This window comes from Macrobrachium nipponense, chromosome 17, assembly GCF_015104395.2.
Source record: "Macrobrachium nipponense isolate FS-2020 chromosome 17, ASM1510439v2, whole genome shotgun sequence".
Classification (NCBI taxonomy): Eukaryota; Metazoa; Arthropoda; class Malacostraca; order Decapoda; family Palaemonidae; genus Macrobrachium; species Macrobrachium nipponense.
Genome location: NC_087210.1, coordinates 38,322,487 through 38,346,300, shown reverse-complemented (window position 1 = coordinate 38,346,300; position 23,814 = coordinate 38,322,487). Strand labels below are relative to the sequence as shown.

At 37.6% G+C, this 23,814-nt stretch overlaps 1 protein-coding gene across 1 annotated transcript in view; it reads right to left on the bottom strand.

Annotated features, from left to right (window-relative positions):
• The window catches only part of LOC135196182 (septin-7-like), a gene marked incomplete in the record, with an annotated part of 398,771 nt that overhangs the window by 97,209 nt on the left and 277,748 nt on the right, over positions 1–23,814 (bottom strand). The window contains 1 exon segment of the mRNA XM_064222767.1: positions 15,264–15,533. Within this exon segment, the coding sequence (XP_064078837.1) occupies positions 15,264–15,533 (270 nt within the window).

Below are 23,814 nucleotides of genomic sequence, written 5' to 3'. Positions count from 1 at the left end.
AAGAGGGAGTCTGCTTTGAAAAAATTTGTGATAGCAGCCTGTTAGTAATCTTATAAACCAAATTTTCTGGCTATGAATTCTGTGAAAAGAAACTTATCTCATTGTGAAAAAGATGGTATGCATTTTGACGTGACATTAAATAAGTGTCGAGTCTTTTTTGTTTCGACTCGAGCTGCGACCTGTAACTTTCGTTTTACAACTATGGTACCAAATTAATTGTACGAGTTAACATAAAGAACAATGGATTTTTTTTTTATGGAGCGCGCCCATCTCTTCCTCGTACATTCAAGATTTGAACATGAGCTAGACGTGCTGTCACCAAGCCACCAGCCCAGAGAGAGAGAGAGAGAGAGAGAGAGAGAGAGAGAAAGGAAGTGATTCCAATGAAAAGATATTTCAAAGGAAGGGGATTCATCTCGACACAAATCTCCACGATCTCTCGGGATTCCTGTCGCAGGAATCTCGGCGACTTCCGAAATGTAAATCTCCCTTCCTGCCGCCCCCCCCCCCCTCCCTCCCCGAGCCACCCTCCTCCATCTCGTCCCACAAAGTCTGGGACCCAGCTCATAAAGAGCACGAAAATAAAAATGGAAACCGCAACGACCCATAGTCACTTGAACCTCAAAAGTTCTCTTCTAGTTGTTTCTCTTTTTGCTTCATCTGAAGATTTAGTCATTTCTAATAATAATAAGTTTTATTTCTAATAATAATAAAAAGTCTTAGTCCGTTCTTCTGTGAAGTTCAATATCACACAGGTTCCTAGAAGTTTTACTCTTTCTGCGGCCACACTGAAATGTTCTCTTCAGACTTCAACCTAGTCATTGAATCGTTGGAACTTTGCAGTTAAAACTTTGCGCACTTACTTTTATATTGAGCTGATAACGATTCTCACTCCAAACTCTATTTGCATGTGACTTATTATTATACCTGGTTACTCATATTATGTGTTGTTCTTTGTTCTTTCTCTTTCATAGTTCATTCTTTACTTTTCGTTTTTCTTTCAGTACCGGACTGCTTTCAAGGATTACTTGGGCTAGTAGTATTCAGCATTTCCAAGCAAGGTTGCAGCTTGGCTTGTAATAATAACAATAATACAGTTATATGTCATTGTCATAAACGTTTTTATCATCTCCATATCCATCTGGCTGTGCTACAGTGCTACAATTTGTTTTCTTTTCTCAATGATAACCTTCCGACTCAACGTACGAGAACATTATAAAAGTAAATATTAAACAGATCAGAATTGTACAATAAACCACAAACGAAACATCTTGATCATAAGATTGGTTGATGGCTAGGAGTCACTTAACTGATTGATTTATTGACTGACGTACTGAGTTGCGTGAGGCAGAAGTAGCAAGTATGGGTTGCTGGCTTCTTGCTATTTCTGAGAGAGAGAGAGAGAGAGAGAGAGAGAGAGAGAGAGAGAGAGAGAGAGAGAGAGAGAGAGAGAGAGAGAGAGAAACTTGGCACGGGCAACTTTCATAACCGCCTTAAAAGTGGTCCCTCAAATTCCCTTCATGCCTGAGGTGTCTAAGGGTCGTCATTCTCGATACACTTACTCTATCATTACTATTTCACAAAATATCAGTATTGGAACTGTGCGGGATCATTCTTACGAAACAAACTCGAAGACCAATTACTTGACTGGCAAGCATTCACAAATGAAACATCAAATTGCTGCCATAAACAGCTGCTGGTATTGTTCGGAACGATTCCTACATATATACGCACATGCTGCAATTTTAATTGAATCCGTATGTGCTAAGCCTACTGTTAACTTCTGCGGTTTGTTTGTTTGTTTGTTTGTATAGTGTTTTTACGTTGCATGGAACCATTGGTTATTCAACAACGGGACCAACGGCTTTACGTGACTTCCGAACCACGTCGAGAGTGAACTTCTATCACCAGAAATACACATCTCTCGCTCCTCAATGGAATGGCCGGGAATCGAACCCGCGACCACCGAGGTGAGAAGCAAACACCAAACTAACCACACCACTGAGGCGCTATGACACACACAGTGCCCTGTCTTGAGTAGCCATTTTGGGGGGGTACACTTAACACTACCTATATATTTCATTAACTGGGTTCCTGAAACACGTAAAGTGCGCCTCTTCCTAAACGTTTGTGACATTTTTGAACTACTGTTTATTTAAGTAAACATTTACATTTTGCTCATTTGTTCATTTTTCAACTTTTGGTCCTTCACTCGCAGAACATTCTATCTGTGAAAGCTTCTCTTTTGGCTTGTTCACCTGGGATTACATCGCATAATGAAAGGAGAGGTCACTAGCCGGCTTCCGCCTGGTGGTGGACAATCACATTATCGCCATTATTTTTCACCGTAGAAGAAAAGTAAAAGTATATTTGAAATCCTCGGGAATTTTATCGGAATAATGTTTTCTTTTTCTCTACAGCTAATATTAAAGAAGTTAGCATGGCCGGATATTCGGATTAAAACGGTACTCAGCTGAAAACCATCCCCTAATATCATCGTTAATTTTCATCGTAGAAGAAAAGTAAGAGCATATTAGGAAACTTGGTGAAAAGTTCCGACAGAATTATGCTTTCTTTTTTCTATGCGAATAATATTAAAGAAGCTGGCATGGCCGGATACGGATCAAAACGGCACCAGGGTAAAAATCACCCGCTGTAGAATCTAAATGTATGGCCCAACATTGGTTCAGTTCGGTCTGGTAGTTTCGCCGTCAACAACGAACATATATACATAGCTCGACCGTCAGCAATTCCTTGTTTGATAAAGGAAGTGAGAGACAGAACAGTAGAAAACCTCCTAGTGCAATGGAGAAACGTAGGATAAATAAACATCCACCCTCGCCCCAAATTAGAATGGAGATTAGTCCATTCGTCAGCACGGTCGCGACCTGCGAACTATTTACTAATAGAGAGAGAGAGAGAGAGAGAGAGAGAGAGAGTGTGTTACGCTGCTCATTTCCTGTCTTCTACTTGACTTCCCGAGAAAGAAGTCTATCACCAAAGCTGTAGTAGTGTCTCGTCTCTTCTCTTCGTGAGCCCAGTCGAGTACCAACAGATGCAGCAGTTATTTCCGGCGTTTTTCCCACTCTTCCGACGACCCTTCCCTTCCTTTCCTCCTTCCAAGAGAACTGTTCACACATCTGATGAAGCCCTCAACGACCCCAACCATTTTTTTTCTCTCTCTCTCTCATTTCGTCATGGCTCATCATGGATTAGAGTTCAGTGCCATAACAGATTCTCTTCATTAAAAATCCCTCTTGGTAGCCATCTCTGTCGTGCTGTCTACAGATACCACGGTCACTGTTTATCTTTTCAAATTATCCTGAGTACGTTTCGTGATGTTAGAAAAATTCTTTATCCTGAATATGATAAGGTCATCCAGTCGACGTTACCAATGGCTTTCTTTTAACATAAGTCACTGGAAGAATTCCACAAAATCAATAAAAACGATGGTTTACCTGCCGTGACACTGCTCCAGGAGCATGCAGTACACAAATGCCACGCCCCACTGTCAGACAATATACAATTTTCAAAACCTACCCTTGAATCACTTATCAAAGCATACATTTTTACTAAGGATCGTGTATGCCTACGTTTTGATCAGAAAAAGGGGTAAACGGCGGGCAATTGCACAAGAGCGCGTAGCAGAGGTGGAGAGATGGAAATTTATAAATACCTCTACGAGTACTGAGAAGATAAATGGAACTGGCGGACCCTTCTTCCACATGGCCCTTTAAATGTCAAAATGTTTGTCGCAGCTGCTACAACTCTCAGACAGACAGAACGCGGAAAAGGATACTCATAACACCCTGCAACATCACCACAACACACACACACACACACACACACAGAATTTCAGTATGCCAACAAAATCTGAATGACTTGAAACTCAAAGTAGACATTTAATTAATTAAAACCAAAGCGGAACAGTAACTTGAATATCGGTGTTAAAAAAAGTAAAAAATCGAATTTTCCGTACAGCCTGTAATGCTATATGAAACTCTCAGCCAAGGCCCATGCAACTTTCCGCCACGGCCTGGTGGTAACCTGTGTTGTTGACAAATGTAGCGATGCCAGACGTGCGATTAAGACTAAATTTAACCTTAAATAAAATAAAAACTACTGAGGCTAGAGGGCTGCAAGTTAGTATGTTCAATGATTGGAGGGTAGATGGCCAACATACCAATTTGCAGCCCTCTAGCCACAGTAGTTTTTAAGTTCTAAGGCGGCCGGACAGACAAATAGCCATCTGAATTGTTTCCTTTTACAGGAAACTAAATCGGACATAAAAGCTTTAGGCATCTCTATGAACAATTGACTCTTACCGAGTAAAATCATAATGAATTCTCTCGGTAGCAACGAACGCTCATACAATTCCACCACACGAATTCTCTAGTGTGCTTTTCACAAAGCCTTTTTCATATGCACAACATAATTACGGGAAAAAAAAAAAAACATTCACAATATTGGTATCCATTTGGAAGCTTTTCACGCTCACGCCTTCACACCCAGAAACAAATATCGCGTTGCTCATCTGATTCATATATGTTTCTACGAACAATCTAAATAACTTCCCAGACTCCTCACCACCTGTAAAGAACGTTAAAACTATCTAAAAAGTAAAGAACGTTAAAACTATCTAAAAAGTAAAGAACGTTAAAACTATCTAAAAAGTAAAGAACGTTAAAACTATCTAAAAAAATAAAGCCTTTCAGTAAATGTGGCAACACTGAAAACATTTCACATTGTTTGCGAACGAAGTAACTCTTAAAAGTGAAAATACTTTCCGTCAAATCTAAAAATAACAGAGAGAGAGAGAGAGAGAGAGAGAGAGAGAGAGAGAGAGTTTGATTCTCTCTAACGCAAATGAAAAAAATATTAATGTGTATTATGTTCGTGTCGACGCTCGCTTTATTTCTTTAAACAATCTCATTTTTGTGATAAAATTTTCAACCTATGCATTAAGTTTCTGAATAGTTTCCAGGACTTTTCCATCCAGCTGAACAACATTACGGGGACTACTAAGACACGAAACACCTTTCGTACTGCGACAGAAGACCGACCTTCGATCTGTAAGCTAACCTGACAAATTGGCCATTTCTAGAGTTTGAAGGATTTTTATGAAGACTTGTTAAAAAAGAAAAATAATCTCATTCTTTTATTCAGTTAGGGTAAAAAGACAGTATCTTGGGTAAAAAGACAGTATCTTAATTTTTATTACTAACTGTTAGGGGAAACGGCCTTATTGTGACAAATGTATGTACATAAAATTATATGCTTACAAGTACGAACTGCTCAAAACATATTTCAAATGAATAAATAAAGCGGAATATTCTCCACTCCTGACAAAATACTGCAGTTCAGTATCAAAAGCACCCAATAACAAAAACAGTGTAGTGTGTTCTACTACTTTCCAATAATAAGCCTGAAGACATCAGTTTGGCCTGCCTTTATGTTTGTCACATCCGGTATAAAAAAAAAAAAAAAAATCAACGTCATCGCCAGCAGTCACTACTAATAATAGTAACCATGATGGATTGTCGTCCCTTTTTTCAAATTTTCGGTTGGCACTACGGTTTGATATCATCATAAGACTAAGGGGCCACTAACTTCCACTTATGCAGTAGTGTCAGGCTCGGAGGTGGATGACACAGAAAACATTATGCGTTATGAGAGAGAGAGAGAGAGAGAGAGAGAGAGAGAGAGAGAGAGAGAGAGAGTGTCGATCGACTTTTGATTAGCCCAGTCTATTGCGGCTCGCTTCTCATCTAGTAGTGGTTAAAGATGACGGTGTTCTGTTCCAAAATCATCCCTTTACTAGAAGACAATAGACTTTCTTTCCCCTTAAATCTGGGTCTCATTTGGTAATGATATTTCCAATCAGGTTGTACTGTGCGTCGTGAAAAAGAGGATACTCGCTTCAATCAAATGAAGAAATGATAGCGTCTTTTGTCTGCAATCATAGATATTTTAGTTTCAGCTATGACCACTTACCCTCATACAGCAAAATTTTGTCGTGTGAAGCCTCTTCTTTAATTTTAAAGAAACATATTTATTAAGTTTCCTTTGTATCGCATCAGCTACAGTCATTCGGTACATTTTAAAACTCATTTCGGAGATCTCAACAGGCACGCTGTAACAATAATTCCATATTCAAATCTAACAAACGCAATGGTGTTTCCCAAACCATTTTTTACCTCTACTACTAATAATAATAATACAAAATTACATTCTACGAATGCATCTGCAACTGTTTCCTTTTCGGATGATGTGAAACAGTTGGATTCTGCTTGAAGATAATACATTTTGCTCATGTCCCGATTTCCGAAAGGGTCATAGCACTGGAAACCGAAAATATTATGAACCGCTTTCGAGTGAAAATCGTATAGGAGGTTTTCCCACGTCGAACAAAAGAGAGGGGAGCAAAGTTCATTAATCTAATCGTTAAAAAACTTTGTGCCAATCAAAACCATGAAAAAGACATTCACACACAGACACACACACACACACAGAGAGAGAGAGAGAGAAGAGAGAGAGAGAGAGAGAGAGAGAGAGAGAGAGAGAGATGGATGAAATCCGAGATCCTTTGCTGAATGTTTGTAACGCTGGAGAAAAGAAAACGGCATCCAACCAGAAGTGACTTCTCGAACTAGCTGTCAATTTTTAACATGGCCTCAGCCCTTAAATCTGTGAAACCATCCTACGAAAAGGCAATCAAGAAGAGTCAAGCCTTTTAGTTTGCAAACCAAATGAATTTTGCCTGAGAGATCCTATGTTTGCCTTCACAAACACAGCTCTGACAAGCACATTTTCTTCTAGAAATGACTGACAAGGCGCGCCGCGTTTGCTTGTTTAGCAGAGCTCAGTGCGCATCAACAATTTCTATTTTTTCCGACGAAGCGCCTATCGCCTCTTACTTTATTATATGCTCTCGACACAGAGCCTTCGGATAATTTAGGTCTATCCCTTCCAATACTTCCTCTACTAATTTATCCAACTCTTTCTACACCGTGATCTTCTCTCTACTTAATGAAACCGAGTGTTACACTTTTTCATTCAACTATCTTCCCCCATGATGTACTAACCATCTCATCATCCTACCATCATCTATTATATTCAAGTTAGTCAACTGCTTCGATTTTGCAACCATCGATATCACATTAATAGCTACTCTTTCCTACTTTTCAAATATCTTCATAACAACCTCCCTCCTGTAGACAGCCACTCAAAATGTTCTACACTTGCAAACACTCACAATTTTCTAGTTTTTTTCAATCCTTCCAGAATCCATTCACGACTCATTTCCTTATTTTCCCCCCGGTGAATCAACAACCAAATCTTTTTCTCTTACTTATTGCATCATTTCATCAATAAGGATTTGAACAGCCATGCAAACGTTTCAGACATTTTTACACCAAACAAGTCATTTTCACATGTAAATTTTCTGCATATGATGATTTTTTTTTACATTATGAAAGCTCAATGCCTAGACTATAAAACCCTAAACACCTTCGCATTGCTTCGTTACCGAATCAGTTGTACACTTTTTTTTTGGTTCATGTGCGACAGTTTTTTTTATATATAATTTCAAATTTCTAACAAAACAAGCACTTGGTTTGCAAACCTCTTCTTGTGTAAATCCACACTTTCCTGCCACCCCACCACCCCCAAAGATCCTTATGTCCTTTATTTTACTTTCTAAAGCAAATTCCAACCATACATCTTCCTTGGAAAGCTAAGTAATATTTTACCTCTAAAATCTTTAATGTTGCTACTAACCCGTTTTCATTTCCACTATGAATCAATTATTCCTCGTTCACATTCATTCAATGTGTTTTCATCTACCGAAATATTATATACTTTACAAACACTGCAAGCCACTCGGGTCAAACAGTACTATAGCATATTATTCGCAATCCCACGGGATCAATGAAATGAGAAGCTTAGTTCAAGATGCATAATAAATGTTGTCAAACAATTAATGTTGTCAAGAGGCTGAAATGAAAGAAGGTGGTGGTGTGTAATAAAGGGGGAGGGGGGGGGGGGGGGGGGGGAGGTGAGCAAGGACCCTAGAACAAGAACAAGTTGTTCTGCAAGGAGGTAAACACAGAGGAAGGTTACTGGGCACATTGATCTTAGCAGAAGGAAATGGAGATATGCTATCTGAAAAGAATAAGGTCTTGCGTAAACGTTATTTGAGATTTGTTGAATATGGAAGATACAAGAGACTAAAGTGAATTATGCAAGAGTTGAAGGCGAAAGTGTTGTATGTGTGTATGTACGTATGTATGTAAATGTCCTTTAATATACAATTCGCTCTACCTCGGAATTAATAATATTCATATATTAACCGAAGGAGAAATTTTTGGTTGATGATAATTTCGTCCTCTTGTGGATTCGAACCAGCGCACAGAGGAGAAATCGGGTGACGTCACTGAAGTCGCCGTTTCTCCTCTGTGCGCTGGTTCGAATCCTCGAGAAGACGAAATTATCAACTAAAGCATTCCCATTCGGTTAACTTATATGAAATATATTAATTTTGAGGTAGACCGAATTGGATATTAAAAGGAAATTTGTACCATAATGCATGCATATGAATCACGGTGAAAAAAAATCACAATATATATATATATATATATATATATATATATATATATATATATATATATATATATATATATATATATATATCATATATATATATATATATATATATATATATATATATATATATGAATCACGGTGAAAACAAATATATATATTATATATATATCTATATTATATATATATATATATATATATATATATATATATATATATATATTGTGATTTTTTTTGTGTGTATGTACGTATATATATATATATATATATATATATATATATATATATATATATATATAGATGTGTGTGTGTAGATGGATTAAAGTTACCATTAATAGGTTCGCTCAGTCCTTGGATGGGTGACAGCCTTAAAACGCCCGAAAATTTCGTCACAAAAGACCCCATTGAACATATCAGCGGTTGGGGTAGGGGGTGGGGGCTGGGGGCACCCGGTTCCCGAACCATGACTGGTTGAAAACCTAAAGGATAAACCACTCTGGTGCCACTGCCTTTTTGGGGTAATGGGTATTAGGCGAAAAAAATACATATATGTATGTGTGTATGTGGGTGAGGGATCTCACGCGAGTGACACACCTGTTCATCCCTACTTCACGATACATTTTAAAACCTTCTGCTGCCTCCCTTCTCTTTTTCTTCTCACGATGAACATCTTCCCCCTTTCTCCTAGTGCATTGTCTTTCTCCTCCTCCTCCTCCTCCTCCTCCTCCTCCTCCTCCTCCTCCTCCTCCATTCTTCCTCGTTCCAAACTTCATCCAAAGCACAATTTGAGGCGATTTCAATCTATTCAAAATCCACCAACAGGATTCTGGGCAAACTCTTTCAACACTACAAGAAAAATGTGGACGATTTCATTCAAATCCAATGTTACTTTCCTTCGTTCTTCTGTCTTCTGCTCCTTCAGACAATATTGATAAGGTTTAGCAAATGCTTCTCTTTTGCTGACAGATAGGGCGAAGTATAGAGTGCTCTTCGTCCGGATGCTTAGTTTCATATCAGATGACCATAATCACGAATTGAAACCCGAACTCAAGATTCAATCTCTTTAATATTAGGTTAATGTCCTCTCCCTCAACTGTTTTAAAACCTTAACTACGGAGAAACGCGCATACATGTCAAGAATTACGACCTTCGGTGCGTAAAAACCTTACATATGGTTCTTAAGATGACTTTATTGTCAATCCTTAGAGTCACATGCTCTGTATCCAGCAACAACCTTTGTTCAAGATGTGAACTCTAAGAGGATTAATAGCCAATCGGGAAGAGAGAAGATTGACACGCATGGCACCAGACGCCTGCATATACAACTCTCCAAGGATTAGCTTCAGCCAAGGTCCGCGACGCAAAACACTTCTTGTGGAACATAAATCCTTCCGTGCCCGCAAGCGCGCACACGGGTAATGACACCCTCTGCGCATCACAGTACAATATCTATAGCAACTAGTCCGAATCGCTGTTCCTGCTCCTACGCAAGATATTCTCCGATTGTCAGACATTTGCGGGCAGGAGGCAGCAAGACTGATTCAGGAGGCCGATCTTCTTTGCTCTCACGGGTTCCAAAGTTTCCTTTAGGCACGCAAAAAAAAAAAAAAAAAAAAAGGCCTTTAAATGTGTAAATTTAAAAAGGCCATAACTCTTTTATTTTTCAAGATATTTTCGTCAGGTTTGAATGTTTGTAATGTTTATTACCCCAAAAATATGATGTTATATATGAACAAAAAATTAGACTGTGCAAAATTTGATTGACTGATTGATTGTACAATTGATGAGCAAAATTAATGCTGATATTTACAAAAGTACAGATCATATAATGCAAAATTGAACCATATTCTCATCATCAAAATATACTCTCACTTACACCATTCGAAAGAGGAAACGAAGGGGATTCCAGATGTACGATAAAGTGCATTTCTCAAATTTGTGGCGAGTGTGGGTTTTAGCCCTGGACGCCTCATTTCTCCAACAAGGAGCACTTGTCTGCACTTCGATCTGAATGATACTCATAACGAGCTGCAATACACTTTCGCTGATCTTTTAGGAAATCATGATTATGCGAATTTTGTATTGTAGCCTATATACGAGAGAGAGAGAGAGAGAGAGAGAGAGAGAGAGAGAGAGAGAGAGAGAGAGAGAGAGAGAGAGAGAGAGAGAGAATTTTCGTTAATACAGTTACCTGGGATTCAGATATCCCCTGCATTGTTCCCGATGTATAAATTATTCTCGTAAACGCTAAAGAATTCAAACGTTACCGGCAAACAACCAACAGAGAAGTAACAGACGAAGATAAAACAAGATTTGTAAGCAAACTATCAAAAGCATGTTAGTTAGAATAAGCAAAATAGAGAAATAAAATAAAAACAGTTGGGGAAATGGGAGTGACGCTCAATAATAGCTTTATAGGCTCTTTACTTCCACCGTGAGCATTTCCTAACGCCGCCCACAGGCCGCTCTCTTATTACTATTATTATTACAACAGCGCCGTTCAACGAGACAATGATCCCTACCTCTCGTAAACCACAGGCAGAATACGTTCTTAAATGAGGTGGAAAATGGACCAAAGCAAACTTAAAGAAGCTGGACAGCCACGTGGGAAGAGACCGAGGGAGAACCAGTGAAGAAAAAGGAATAAAGCAATACAGCTGAAAGCCAAAACAAAGCTACAGTACATCCTCCTTACCGAAATGACACACTGCAAAACGAATGGCACACACCATACATGCATATCACAGTTCCTTACTGAAAGAAGTTGCATGAAAGATGGCCAAGCCGAACACCTTACGACCACAAAATGGAAATCCTCCCTTCAGGCAAATCTACCGTGATCACGTCAACATTCTGGAAGGCTGTTGACAACCACGCGGAATATTTCAAACATCGCTAAAAACGGTCTGAAGCGTGATACTCAAACAATCTCTGTCGACAGAAGCAGGACAGAGGAGGCTTTAGAAACCAAGCTTGGAGTCAATACGTAAAAATATATACTCAAAGATTTAGAATCGCTAGAAATCATGAGTACAACGAATCTCACGGAGTGGGACCACAATATGAAGCGCCCCACTCACTGCACTATTTAAGCTTTAACCATCACTGCTCTACATCGCTTACGTTAAAAAAAAATTAAAATTGACGAAAAGAAGCCTCATTCGTATACTGTAGTATCTTACTATCGTGGCTACCAGCCTTCCCATCATAAAGGCTATAAATGAGGTTCCATAACACTACCTTCGGAAAAAGACAGGTCTCGCTATTTTAACAAACACCTCACACACGAAATGCGAAGGAGTTCCAGTACATAACCTAAACACAATGCTAATCTTTGCATAATGCCCTTTAGGAATTCCTTACTAAAATAAATTTCACGGCAAGGGTACTAGAGAATGAGCACCAGAGACATGCGAAAATATATTATTTCAAATGGGATACGAAAGAAATATACATAAAAAAATGCAGCTTACTGAATTCACAAGACGTAATAAAACTTTAAGCGTGAGCACCACGCGAGAGAGAGAAAAAAACATACACACTTGAGTGTAAGTTTATGTTTGCTACAAAAGCTTAATTTGTGGCTTGGGCCCAGTATATTCACTCAAGCAACAACAAGGCTGACCAAAATGGCAAGTTCAAATAATAAAATATACATATGGAAAAATGTCGACGATGTCTCAACAATTCGAACCGAAGCCTGAAAATAAAAACAATCTAATCTTGAAAAGTAAATAATTCACTCTAAAAATAATACACACAAATTACGATATATATATCTATTATTCTATATACTATATATATATATATAATATATATAGATATATATATATATATATCTATAATATATATATACACACACATAATAACATACATACAGACAGACAAACATACTACATATATAATAATGTACACACACACACATATATATATACACGATATATAATAAGAAAAGTGAAAGCGCGAATAACAAAATACCATTCACCTTTGCATTAAGGCATTCTCAAGCACATTTCATACAACCTAAGAAAGACTTACATATATATTGTGTGTTAGTCAGTCCTGAATTCTTAGATAATGAACAACAGAACAATAGAAAGATACAGAGGGAATCATATTAACCAACACCTATTGTGGATACCTCCTGCGATACAGGTATGAAGACACTGTCATAAAAGTGACATTGCGAAAGAATGACCCTACTACACTCTCTTTTATTACTTAGAGTCAATCAAATGAAGATGAAAGAATTTGAATGGAAATAAAAAATCTTTTTTATACAAAACACTGCAAAATACGCTTAGATACGACAATATCCCATGTGGACAGTGTTTTATTACAAGGGAGATTTCATTATCTCAAATATTCAAGTTAGGTCTGGTGAAGAAAAAATAATCTGTTTTAGTACCTCAAAGTGAAAAATATCACAAAACGTAACAATACCGTCACAAGCAACATCTTATATTATTCATTCATACAACTAAAAAATGAAAACGATATTAAGCCCGGGTCTATCTGCTTTACACTATAAAATGTTCAACGGAGGTTACGAGAGAAAGTCAAGGTTTTCCTTTTCCATATCCTCAACGCCTCCTTGTTCACTCCAGTATCTGGGCCAGTCCAAGGCATCTCGCCCTCTCTGATTAACCTCAAAAGTAATGACCTTTGTACGTTATAAAATTGTTTTTATAGTCCTTTAATGTTTTTTTATAACAGTTTTATTTCTAATCCTTTTCGTGTTTTACTTAATTTGTGTGTGCCTCAGCGTAAAGGCAAAGATATTGAACTCCAGTGTAACACTTTCCTTGTAGCATTTATATATTTGTGTAGGCTTGATTTTAAATCACGGAGAAATAAAAAAAAAACTTGATGGTTATATGAGCAAATATACAACCACAAAGGAAAAATGAAAAACTGATGATGCCCAGCACTTTTGTCTTATTGCCAAGACATGGCCACAGGTACTAAAGATATACGTTATTGTTGTTTAAGATTAAGGCAGCCTTGTGCTGGCACGGGCTCTTGCTCCTGGAGCAGCCCGTATCTGGATCATCTATAAAAATACAAAAAAAAAGTGCTTTTGGCATTTTTTTATATACAGAAGCAAGGACCTATATATACTATATGATGGGTACAAGTCCCAAGGGAATACAAAAAGGTCGGGAGGTCACAGAACGGTCAACCAATAAGTAGGTTTCTTTTGTAATCTGTAGACAGTTCTGTGACCTCCGGTGACCTCCCGACCTTTTTGTATTCCTTTGGGACTTGTACCCACCATATATACAGGGCCTTGCTTCTGATATCTTCTACGGGCTCGTCCATGAGCAAGAACCCGTGCTGGCGTAAGACCAGCTTAATCAAAAATATCATGTATATCTTTAGTTGCTGTGACCATGTCTTGATAATAAGATGAGAGTACTTGGCATCTCCAGTGTTTCAATTTTCCTTCGTGGCTGTAACTTTATCGTGAATGTGGAGCGTTCATGAAAACATAGATTGGAATGTAAGAAGGGGATGTTCAAAGAAGTCTTCTCTATGAGCGTGATATACGGATGCTGAATCAAATGAAAGAAAACGGGCAAAAGCTATAAACATGAACTGTTTGCATAAATAAAGCAACAGAGTAACTGGAATGATGATAACTGTGGAGATGCACAGGAGAGGTCCAAGGAGTGACAGAACTGAAATAATGAATCAGTGCTACGACATGGTTCGGTCATGTGGACACAATGGAGCATGACAGAGATTGGAAAGGCTTAGTAAAGATGACAGAGGTGATAAGAGAGTCACGATTGAGATGGTATGGGCATGCCTGAGGATGGATGACGAGAAGAGAGTGAAGAGGGCTTGGGAGGAACCTGTTAGAGGAAGAAGATCGAGAGGGAGACAGAGAATTAGATGGCAAGATAAAGTGAAGGAAGATATGGAGAGGAGAGGTTTGGTGGAGGATGATGCCTTTGACAGAAGGCAGTGGAGAGGGCGCATTAGGCAACCGACCCTTTAACGTGATAACGTTGGGAAAGTAGACAGAATGGAGTATGACAGGGGTGAAACGACTGTACAAAGCAAATGTTAGAGAGCTAATGGGAGGAAAATACAGCAAAGGCCTAGTCAGATGCAAAGACAGATTGATTAGTGGTCTTCATCATCCAGGAAACAAGGCAGTGGGGGCACGAGAGGGCTGAAAGTAGGACTTGGAAGGGGATCTGCATTAAAGAATATTCTGTGTGGGTGTATGATGCAACTGATATATTCTAAATACTGTACAGGTGCAGACAAACTAGCATCTACAGTGTATATACACAAATACATTAAGATATTTCTTTCCGGGCAGGAGACGAATGGAATGGAATGGAATGTGGAATTTAGGCTTGAAGCCAATGGAATCCAAAGGCTTATTTAGTGCTGTAATGAAATTAGTTTGCGATGGTGTCGGTGAATTTTATGAACTGAATAAATGAAATAATAATTATTCTAAAATTGCAGAAGGAGACGAAGACACTATGAAACCCCAAGCAAAGACATGCATGCCTGTGTCAGACTCAGTGAAGCACTTGAAGCAGAGCTGCCTAATTGCTCTTAGAACGGTGTAACGAGATGATTGACGGAAAGCACACACTCACACACACACAGGGTCTCTCACTCTCACCACCGTCACTCACCTCCTTGTTCTCTTCATCTTTGTGCTCCTTGCGTTCCTTGGGGGTGAGTAGCTGTTCCTTGATAGAGGCCACGCTGGCCGGTTGAGTCGTGCCGGTGGTGGATGTGGTGGTGGCGGTGGGGGGTGGAGGAGGCGCTGTCGCAGGAGATGTGACAGGAGGGGCGGGAGGGGCTGTCGATGGGGCGCTCAGAGGCCCCCCCGGGCCGCCCCCGCCCGACCCGCCCCCGCTGCCGCCTTCCGACTTGAAGAACATTTCCCGTTTACTCTGTAACTGAAAGGGAGACAAGTAGCATTATTTTGGGAGTTCTCTTTTCATCAGTACAATATGACAACTGTAAAAACACATCATTAAACAATCAGAGCATCACAATCATTTCATTATAATGACAAAAAATATATAACGCTTAAATACTGAAATCTTAATATTGATCGAGGCTTGCATTTACCAATCATTCAAGCACACGAAAATATGCAAGTTATCTACATCATAATAATAATAATAATAATAATAATAATAATAATAATAATAATAATAATAATAATAACAAAAGGACCACGCAGCCACCAGGCATAAGATTTCGAAACGCATATAGTCGAACACAGACCGAAGGAATAAATAAGTGTGATTTGTTTAGTTCAGAACATGTGAACTAAACAAATCACACACAATCAAAAGTTGACAATTTACAGCTTTGTGTTTCGGAATTACAAAAATAAACAAGTAAAAGAGAGCAGAAAGAATCTCATCGCTAATTGACTGGCAGACATAATAAATACGGCCACTACTTATTTAAGTTTTCTAATTAACTGGTACAATTTTCCCATGTTTTCTTGTTTTCAATTTCCAAAAGTCTGATCCATGTACAAAATTTGCCACATTCCCTTTTTACCGGATCTCCAATTCCTCTTATAGGAAGCTGTGGCGGGCAAGGGTACGCACGCACCTTTAAACTGAGAGAGAGAGAGAGAGAGAGAGAGAGAGAGAGAGAGAGAGAGAGAGAGAGAGAGAGAATATCGCATGATAAGTGGTATTACATCCCCAGTAACTTCAACCACGTAAACGTTTATGTTACACACACACACACACACACACACACACACACACACACACACACACACACACACATATATATATATATATATATATATATATATATATATATATGATACAAACAAACGTTTACATGGCTTGAAATTACTGGGGATGTAATACCACTTATCTCTCTCTCTCAAACAAATGGCTCTTCAAAATCCCAATATCAAAACTTTTAGCAGTGAATGTCTCCTAGGTAGAAAAGGGGAAAGGGGGAAAATGGCACATGGCTATTACCCTCATCCCGATCTTGCTGAAAAACCGCGAATCTAACATTCCTTAGAGTCATCAACTCTAAGGAATAAATGGGTATTTTTCATACACACACATGTATGTATGTATATATATATATATATATATATATATATATATATATATATATATATATATATATATGAGAGAGAGAGAGAGAGAGAGAGAGAGAGAGAGAGAGAATTTTAACGGTATGATAAAAACTGCCACTAAATCAACAGGTTTGCTGCTGCCTAGTGGATAAAGGTGGCCTTGTGACAGCTCGGGATCTCATTCCTTCGCATGTGCTTGAGTTAGGTACACGGTGGAATAAACAGAATCCTAGAACGTCGTCATAACAAACCTAATGTGTAAAGTGGCCGGCATCAATTGCATAAGTGATAGAGGTCCACGCGATTCTGAGCTCAGCCATGGCGTTCCACTTGCATTCCACCTGACCTGTCTTGAATCTAATATTTGTTTATTTAATCTTTGCATCGTTCTAGCTCAGTTGCTAAAGAAAAAAATTGATCTAGTAAAATATGTCAAATGGGATGAAATTTCAGCTTCCAATAGCGATTCGCAACCGAATTAATACTGATTTTGACTGTTAACCTGGTGAGAGAGAGAGAGAGAGAGAGGAGAGAAGAGAGAGACGAGAGAGAGAGAGAGGGAGAGAGGCGTCAATAATCCCCATTTTCTTCGCACTGTAACCGAAAGTAAAAGGAGTTTCTTAAAATAGCTGTATATTTTGTGCAAGTGGGTGTATCAACCACTTTCATGACCAGGAGACATGAGAATGATGACATATATATATATTTTTTTTATCTATTGCGCTGTTCATAGAGGCCGGCCATTGTGCCTTGGATCTTGATACTACTGTGCATGGGGTGACGAAGCAAGAACATCAATCTGAACCAGAAGATAAACATTTCGTCTGCAACATTCAGATACGTTATGATCACCACAATATGAAAATAAGCTCACTATAAATTCAAATATATATAAAGAAACTAATGTTACGCAGTCAATTACTATCAACTGTGAATGTTAAAAACTTTCCTACATTAATTTTAGTTGTACTGCAATAATAAAAATAAAATGCACATCAAAACCAAACCAAACATAGCTCCAGGTCTCAAAATAAACTCATGGCAAATAACTTGAATCGACGCACCCTTTCTGAAATCAGACCTAAACAACGAATTGGAAGGGAAAATAAGAAAATATTACTCCGGCCAATTCTCGAAGAGGAAAATTGTTCTGGCCTAATTTCGAGATCGAACCGGCCATTGGCTGTTACTAGACCCATGATATTGCCGTTTCTTTGTCCATGCAATGAGCAAGAGCAATAAGCAAGACCATTATTGCGAAGGGAATGGCCTCGTGAGTACCCCGATTAGCAGAGCTCGTTATGTGTAGGTCATGTCCAGCATTGATGAGCCTGCAGCACCTACCCGCAATTGAGCAAGCATGTAGACAAGTATAAAAAATAATCAGTATTTCAGGCTAGATTAAAATATCACATAAACCCACGGACAGTCTCAAACACAACTACTGCTATCTTTCATATATACATCCGCAAGTACTTCCACGCATACAGTACACACACAAACATAACCGTACATACATATACATATATCTGATAAAAGGAGCCCATAAAAACGCCAAAATATAGAGAGAAAATACTATAATTCAGAGACTGCTGAGAGAGAGAGAGAGAGAGCAGTCTCTGAAATATGGTATTTTCTCTATATTTTGGCGTTTTTATGGGCTTCTTTTATTAGACGGAATTCTGGTGTAAACAACATTTTTACCAATTAATTATATATATATATATATATATATATATATATATATATATACATATATATATATATATATATATATATATAAGCCGAATTTCCTTTCATCAAGGAATTACCTATAGAAACGGGTTGTCGACTATCAAATCCAGAACAATCTAACATAAGAAATCACAGTGAAAGTTGCAACACACAATAGATGCCAGTCACTTTAGTATTGTGGGAAGAACCCGACATATAGACGAACTAACCACCCTTGAATCAATAATGATTAAGCTAACTGTACCTTCTCTTAACCACCAGTCGTCTTCCACCCAACTGTTTATTGCCTAATTACCTGTTGCTTTGTTTACACTCCCCTACATAACAATTTTTCGTGTCAGTTCTCCTTACGCTCCTTCGGTCTTTATTATTATTATTATTATTATTATTTATTATTATTATTATTATTATTATTATATATTTTTTTCTATTATTTTTTTTAAATTAATTTGTTTCTCTGTATTCGCTCCTAACCCTAACACTGTTATTCTGTGTTTCTGGTTTTATTCTTAATTTATAAAAAGGTTTTTAATTATGGTGTTGGTAAACATTGTGTGTATCTTTTTACTTATACGCAATTGATGTGCAATCGTTTCAGCCTGGAAAATGTATCAAGCTGATACGAAACGTCGGCGCTGAATAAATGGATAAAAGACAATACGCGTCTCCCTACTCCAATATGTTTATCCTTGAGTGATAGCTCCTGCCTTCATATATATGTATATATGATTATATTATATATATTATCTATATATATATATATATATATATATAGATATATATATTTATATTATATATATATATATATTACATACATTCACGGACATACTAGACCTTTCGACAAGACAAAAAACTATTGTCGCTTTTATGAAGAAATAGGTATCTGAACCCGAGTTACGTAAAATATAATTTCACTCAACAGAACAGAAGATGAATTGCCGAAACGTTTCACATTTCAGACATGAAAGCTTGGGTTATGTAGGACGTTGGAAAGAGAATATAAATAAACACACAAATGCAAATGTTGATCTTACAAAAAAAGCTCGAAAACACAGGACCCAATACTCTTTCATATTTTTACGTATACAAAACACCACGAGCAAGTATTCCCTCCATAAGTCTAGTTAATTTTTATTCAACGTAAAAATCGCATTTTTATGTCATATACTCTCGCAAAGGTTTCCAACCAATACGAATATATATATATATATATATATATATATATATATATATATATATATATATATATATATATATATATATGAGACTGGATGGATCTCTTAGTATAAATGCCAGCTTTTCTGTAACTTTTCTCATTCTCATTCTCTACCTGAAGAGGGAGGCAGCAGTCTCTGAAATAGTATTTTCTCTCTATACTTTGTTATTTTTATGGGCTCCTTTTAATATATATATATAATATATATATATATATATATATATATATATATATATATATAATACGAAAGAGAAGGACGCTCTGTATAATAAACGTGGTACAATACTTACAGCAGGGGAGACCGTTGTCCTGGTAATGATGCGTGGGACAGCATTGAGTTTGGGACTATTGGTAAACATCGTGATATCACCGAGGAAAAGTGAAAATCACGAAGAAATCGAAAGTTCACTGACCACTTTCCTAACACCCGTAAGTTACACGATTCTACCGAGAGCACGTAAAATGGCCACTAAGAGAAAATACTTTGTTTTTTTGGAAATCGGTAATACCTGAAAAAAAAAGACGCTTTTCAAAGAAACGAAAACCAGTATATGACCTGTTTCAGATATGGTTCTTCATTTCTGGTTTTCGTCATTCTCTACGAAATGCAAAACTGCTTTTAAGGCTGATTTATCTGGCCTTAGAAACCAAAGCTTCAAGTCTATCTCAAAGTACACGCCTTTGATCACATGAACACAACCATCACAGGAAACGGAAACACCATGAAGAATTCGAACACATTCAGCTCTCATCAACTGCGAACTTCTATTTCAAAACGTGTGCCTAAACTATAAAGTAACATGAATACAATCTACAGGCGAATCACTTGCAGGTCATAATGGTAAAAAAAAAAAAGGCGGACACAAAAGCCACACACGTCCACATTTCCTTAAGGAGCGCAGTGATAAGAAGAGAACTGTGTCTTGGAATATACTGAAGGGCAGCGAGAGAATGGAGCCTCAGCGTAGCGAAGGGTTGACAGTCCTCCTCATCCTCAGTGACGACGGCGTGAAGATTGAGGCCAAAGCTGCTCTTCCTGCAGAGCTCCCCCCTCTAAGACACACGCACAGACACGCATCACAGAAACATCGCCGTCATTGTGAAGGGGCAGAGTATGCAGAATTGGCGAAATAATGTGAATTTAACCATAATAATGAGCGTCATTTTAACTTAACCAAGTACTATAAATTTCCTGGACGTTAAGAATTATTAAATACAATTTAGGAAAAAAAAAATTTTCCTTAACTCATTTTCTCTGATCGACTGCAACTTTTTTCAAGAACTGAAAATCTTTGCAACAAACTCCAGCTTCAATTAGCTCTACAATGGTACAAAACACATTTTACTTCCACGCTCGCCTTCACCAATGCGACAGAAATACTATATATATATATATATATTTATATATATATATATATATATATATATATATATAAACGCGCATATTACATAAAAGCAAACGCATGACGGGAGTCCGTCTTCACGCAACCCTGGTCATTATTTCGGAAATGACACCCTCCGAGAATGCCACTGGCGATATTTATCGTGATGTGTCAGTCGACAGTTCCAATAGCTCATATACGAGACATTACACACAAAAAGACCACTAAAGAAAACGAAGGACGCTGCGATACAAGAAAATAAGACATGGGGGAATATAACAATTGAACCAACCGAAAGATATATATACACGTCAAGGAAAATAGAAGTTTCTAGGATGCTAACACTGACAAGGGAGCCACCAAAGCTATGGTACCGGGACATACAACCGAATTCACCTCAGGGGTGTACCGTCACCCAAGGGTAAGACGAACGAACGCGCACTTTCACAGACGACAGTTTGCTAACGTCCCGTTCCGACGTTAGGACTTGCACTAGTCGCTACATCTGTCGCACAGTCGCACACATATCCACAACGCCGGATATCCATGGAGATAATACGAGAGAGAGAGAGAGAGAGAGAGAGAGAGAGAGAAGAGAGAGAGAGAGTGATCATTATGCTAGCAGCGTCTTACATGTTAAACTTGATCTAGATGACCGATAAAATTAATGAAACAAAAACACACTTTCAGTAATGATACTCCACAGATTTAAACCAAAGCTAAAGCATAGTAATTATATTACATTCCTTTTTACATTTAGAACATTCAAACCCAACAAGAAACATTGGTTGACTGAACTCGCTACTGCAATATACTTTTATTTTATTCAAATAAGTCAGTATTATTAACTTGAGGAAACTCTGCAGATAGCAACGCCGACACCGACACCCCGTCCTCACGTCTCTCCGATAGACAGATAAACTGATGTTAGCCGCTCTTTCCCAACTTACTTTATTTCAAATTCTTTTTCTCATGAGGTCATGGGACAGGAACCCGAAGCTGATATATGTCACGTAAAAGTAAATAATTATAAGTAAATCAAAAGTATAAAAACGTAACAATAAAAAAAATCCATTTAAAGTTGACAAAAAGTGTAAAACAGAACACGGGGGAGAACTTAAAAAATGACAACAATACAGAGACTGCCGTAATTTCTTTTCAAATCTCATGTCCTTCGACATACCCAGAAACGTGATCTCTCTTGAACACCCAACTTATTTCACTGTTTAGCTTCATTCAAAAAACTAGGCACAACATTACGAGACCTTTCATAAAACTTGTTTCCAAATGACAGAAAAGGTGATATCCAAACACTTCCTGTGACAATTTTTCCTCAATCATAAACAAAAGGAAACATTTTTCACAGGCTTTTCTTCTAAACTAAAGATGAAACCAGCAATAACGACCTATATATTTCCCTTCGCTTTCAGTTACGACACCAATATAACGTTATATCGTTCTATGTTTTCTGATTTTTTACACAAACGTCAGAAATAACATGAACTAACAACAGCGATTTCTGCAACTGAAAGAGCAAACGCTGACGACGTCCCTTCAAAACGCTTGATAAGTGAACAGGTGGATTAACTGGAGCAATAACAACTTGTGGGAAAGCCTTCCAAATGGTTCTCATGAGAGAGAGAGAGAGAGAGAGAGAGAGAGAGAGAGAAATATCCAAGTGTTAAGTGAACTTAGCTAAAATATTACTTATGACAAAATTTGCACTTAATACACTGAGCATTTTAAAAAAGTGTATATAATATATATATATATATATATATATATATATATATATATATAATATATATAATTACTACAGTTTGACGCTGGCAAACTGGCATTTATGAGTACGATAACAATATACGTTCTTAATATTTGAAATCTAAATTATACAGCATTAAATATGACAGAGAAGGCGACGAGGAGGGAATGCGAAGTATCATTATCTACTTTGTTAGAAGATTGCGCCATTAGCGTAACCTCACCAATCACTAACATTCGATTCAAACATGAGTATGACTGACCAATATAACGCTTTCAGCCACACAGACCGGATGTCATTCCTCTTGAAATACACGAGCGCGCGGACACAAACAAACAAACACACACACACACACACACACGAGACTCAATGATAACCTCTACAAAATTCACTGAACAGCTTACATAGATTATCATGTTGTAAGAACGAGAGAAACAGAGTGAATAAGTGTTGATGTATTTTTGGGCCTTGGGAATCAGTCTCTGTCTGTGTGTGTGTGTCTCTCTCAAGCCCTTTTATTTCTGATGTCCATTCCCTGAGCCAACACGAATAATCATCTACAAAGGAAATCACGCATCACTTCTTATCTGTCCTCATAATCAACGAGGGTTCTGAGGAGATAAACGCCTCATTAGCGTGTCTTTCTAATGAGTAACATAAATACAACGCGAATAATTCGAAATATATATATATATATATATATATATATATATATATATATATATATATATATGGGGATACAATCCACAATGAAGTAAATTCCTCTTGTAGTTTAAAGTATATATTACTTGTATAGGATTAAAGCTTTCGACCATCAACTGTGGTCTTGTTCACTTTAGTGAACAAGACCACAGTTGATGGTCGAAAGCTTTAATCCTATACAAGTAATATATATTTAAACTACAAGAGGAATTTACTTCATTGTGGATTGTATCCCCATTTACTTAGAGGTACGACATAGTACCTGGCTTCTGCATATATATATATATATATATATATATATATATATATATATATATAT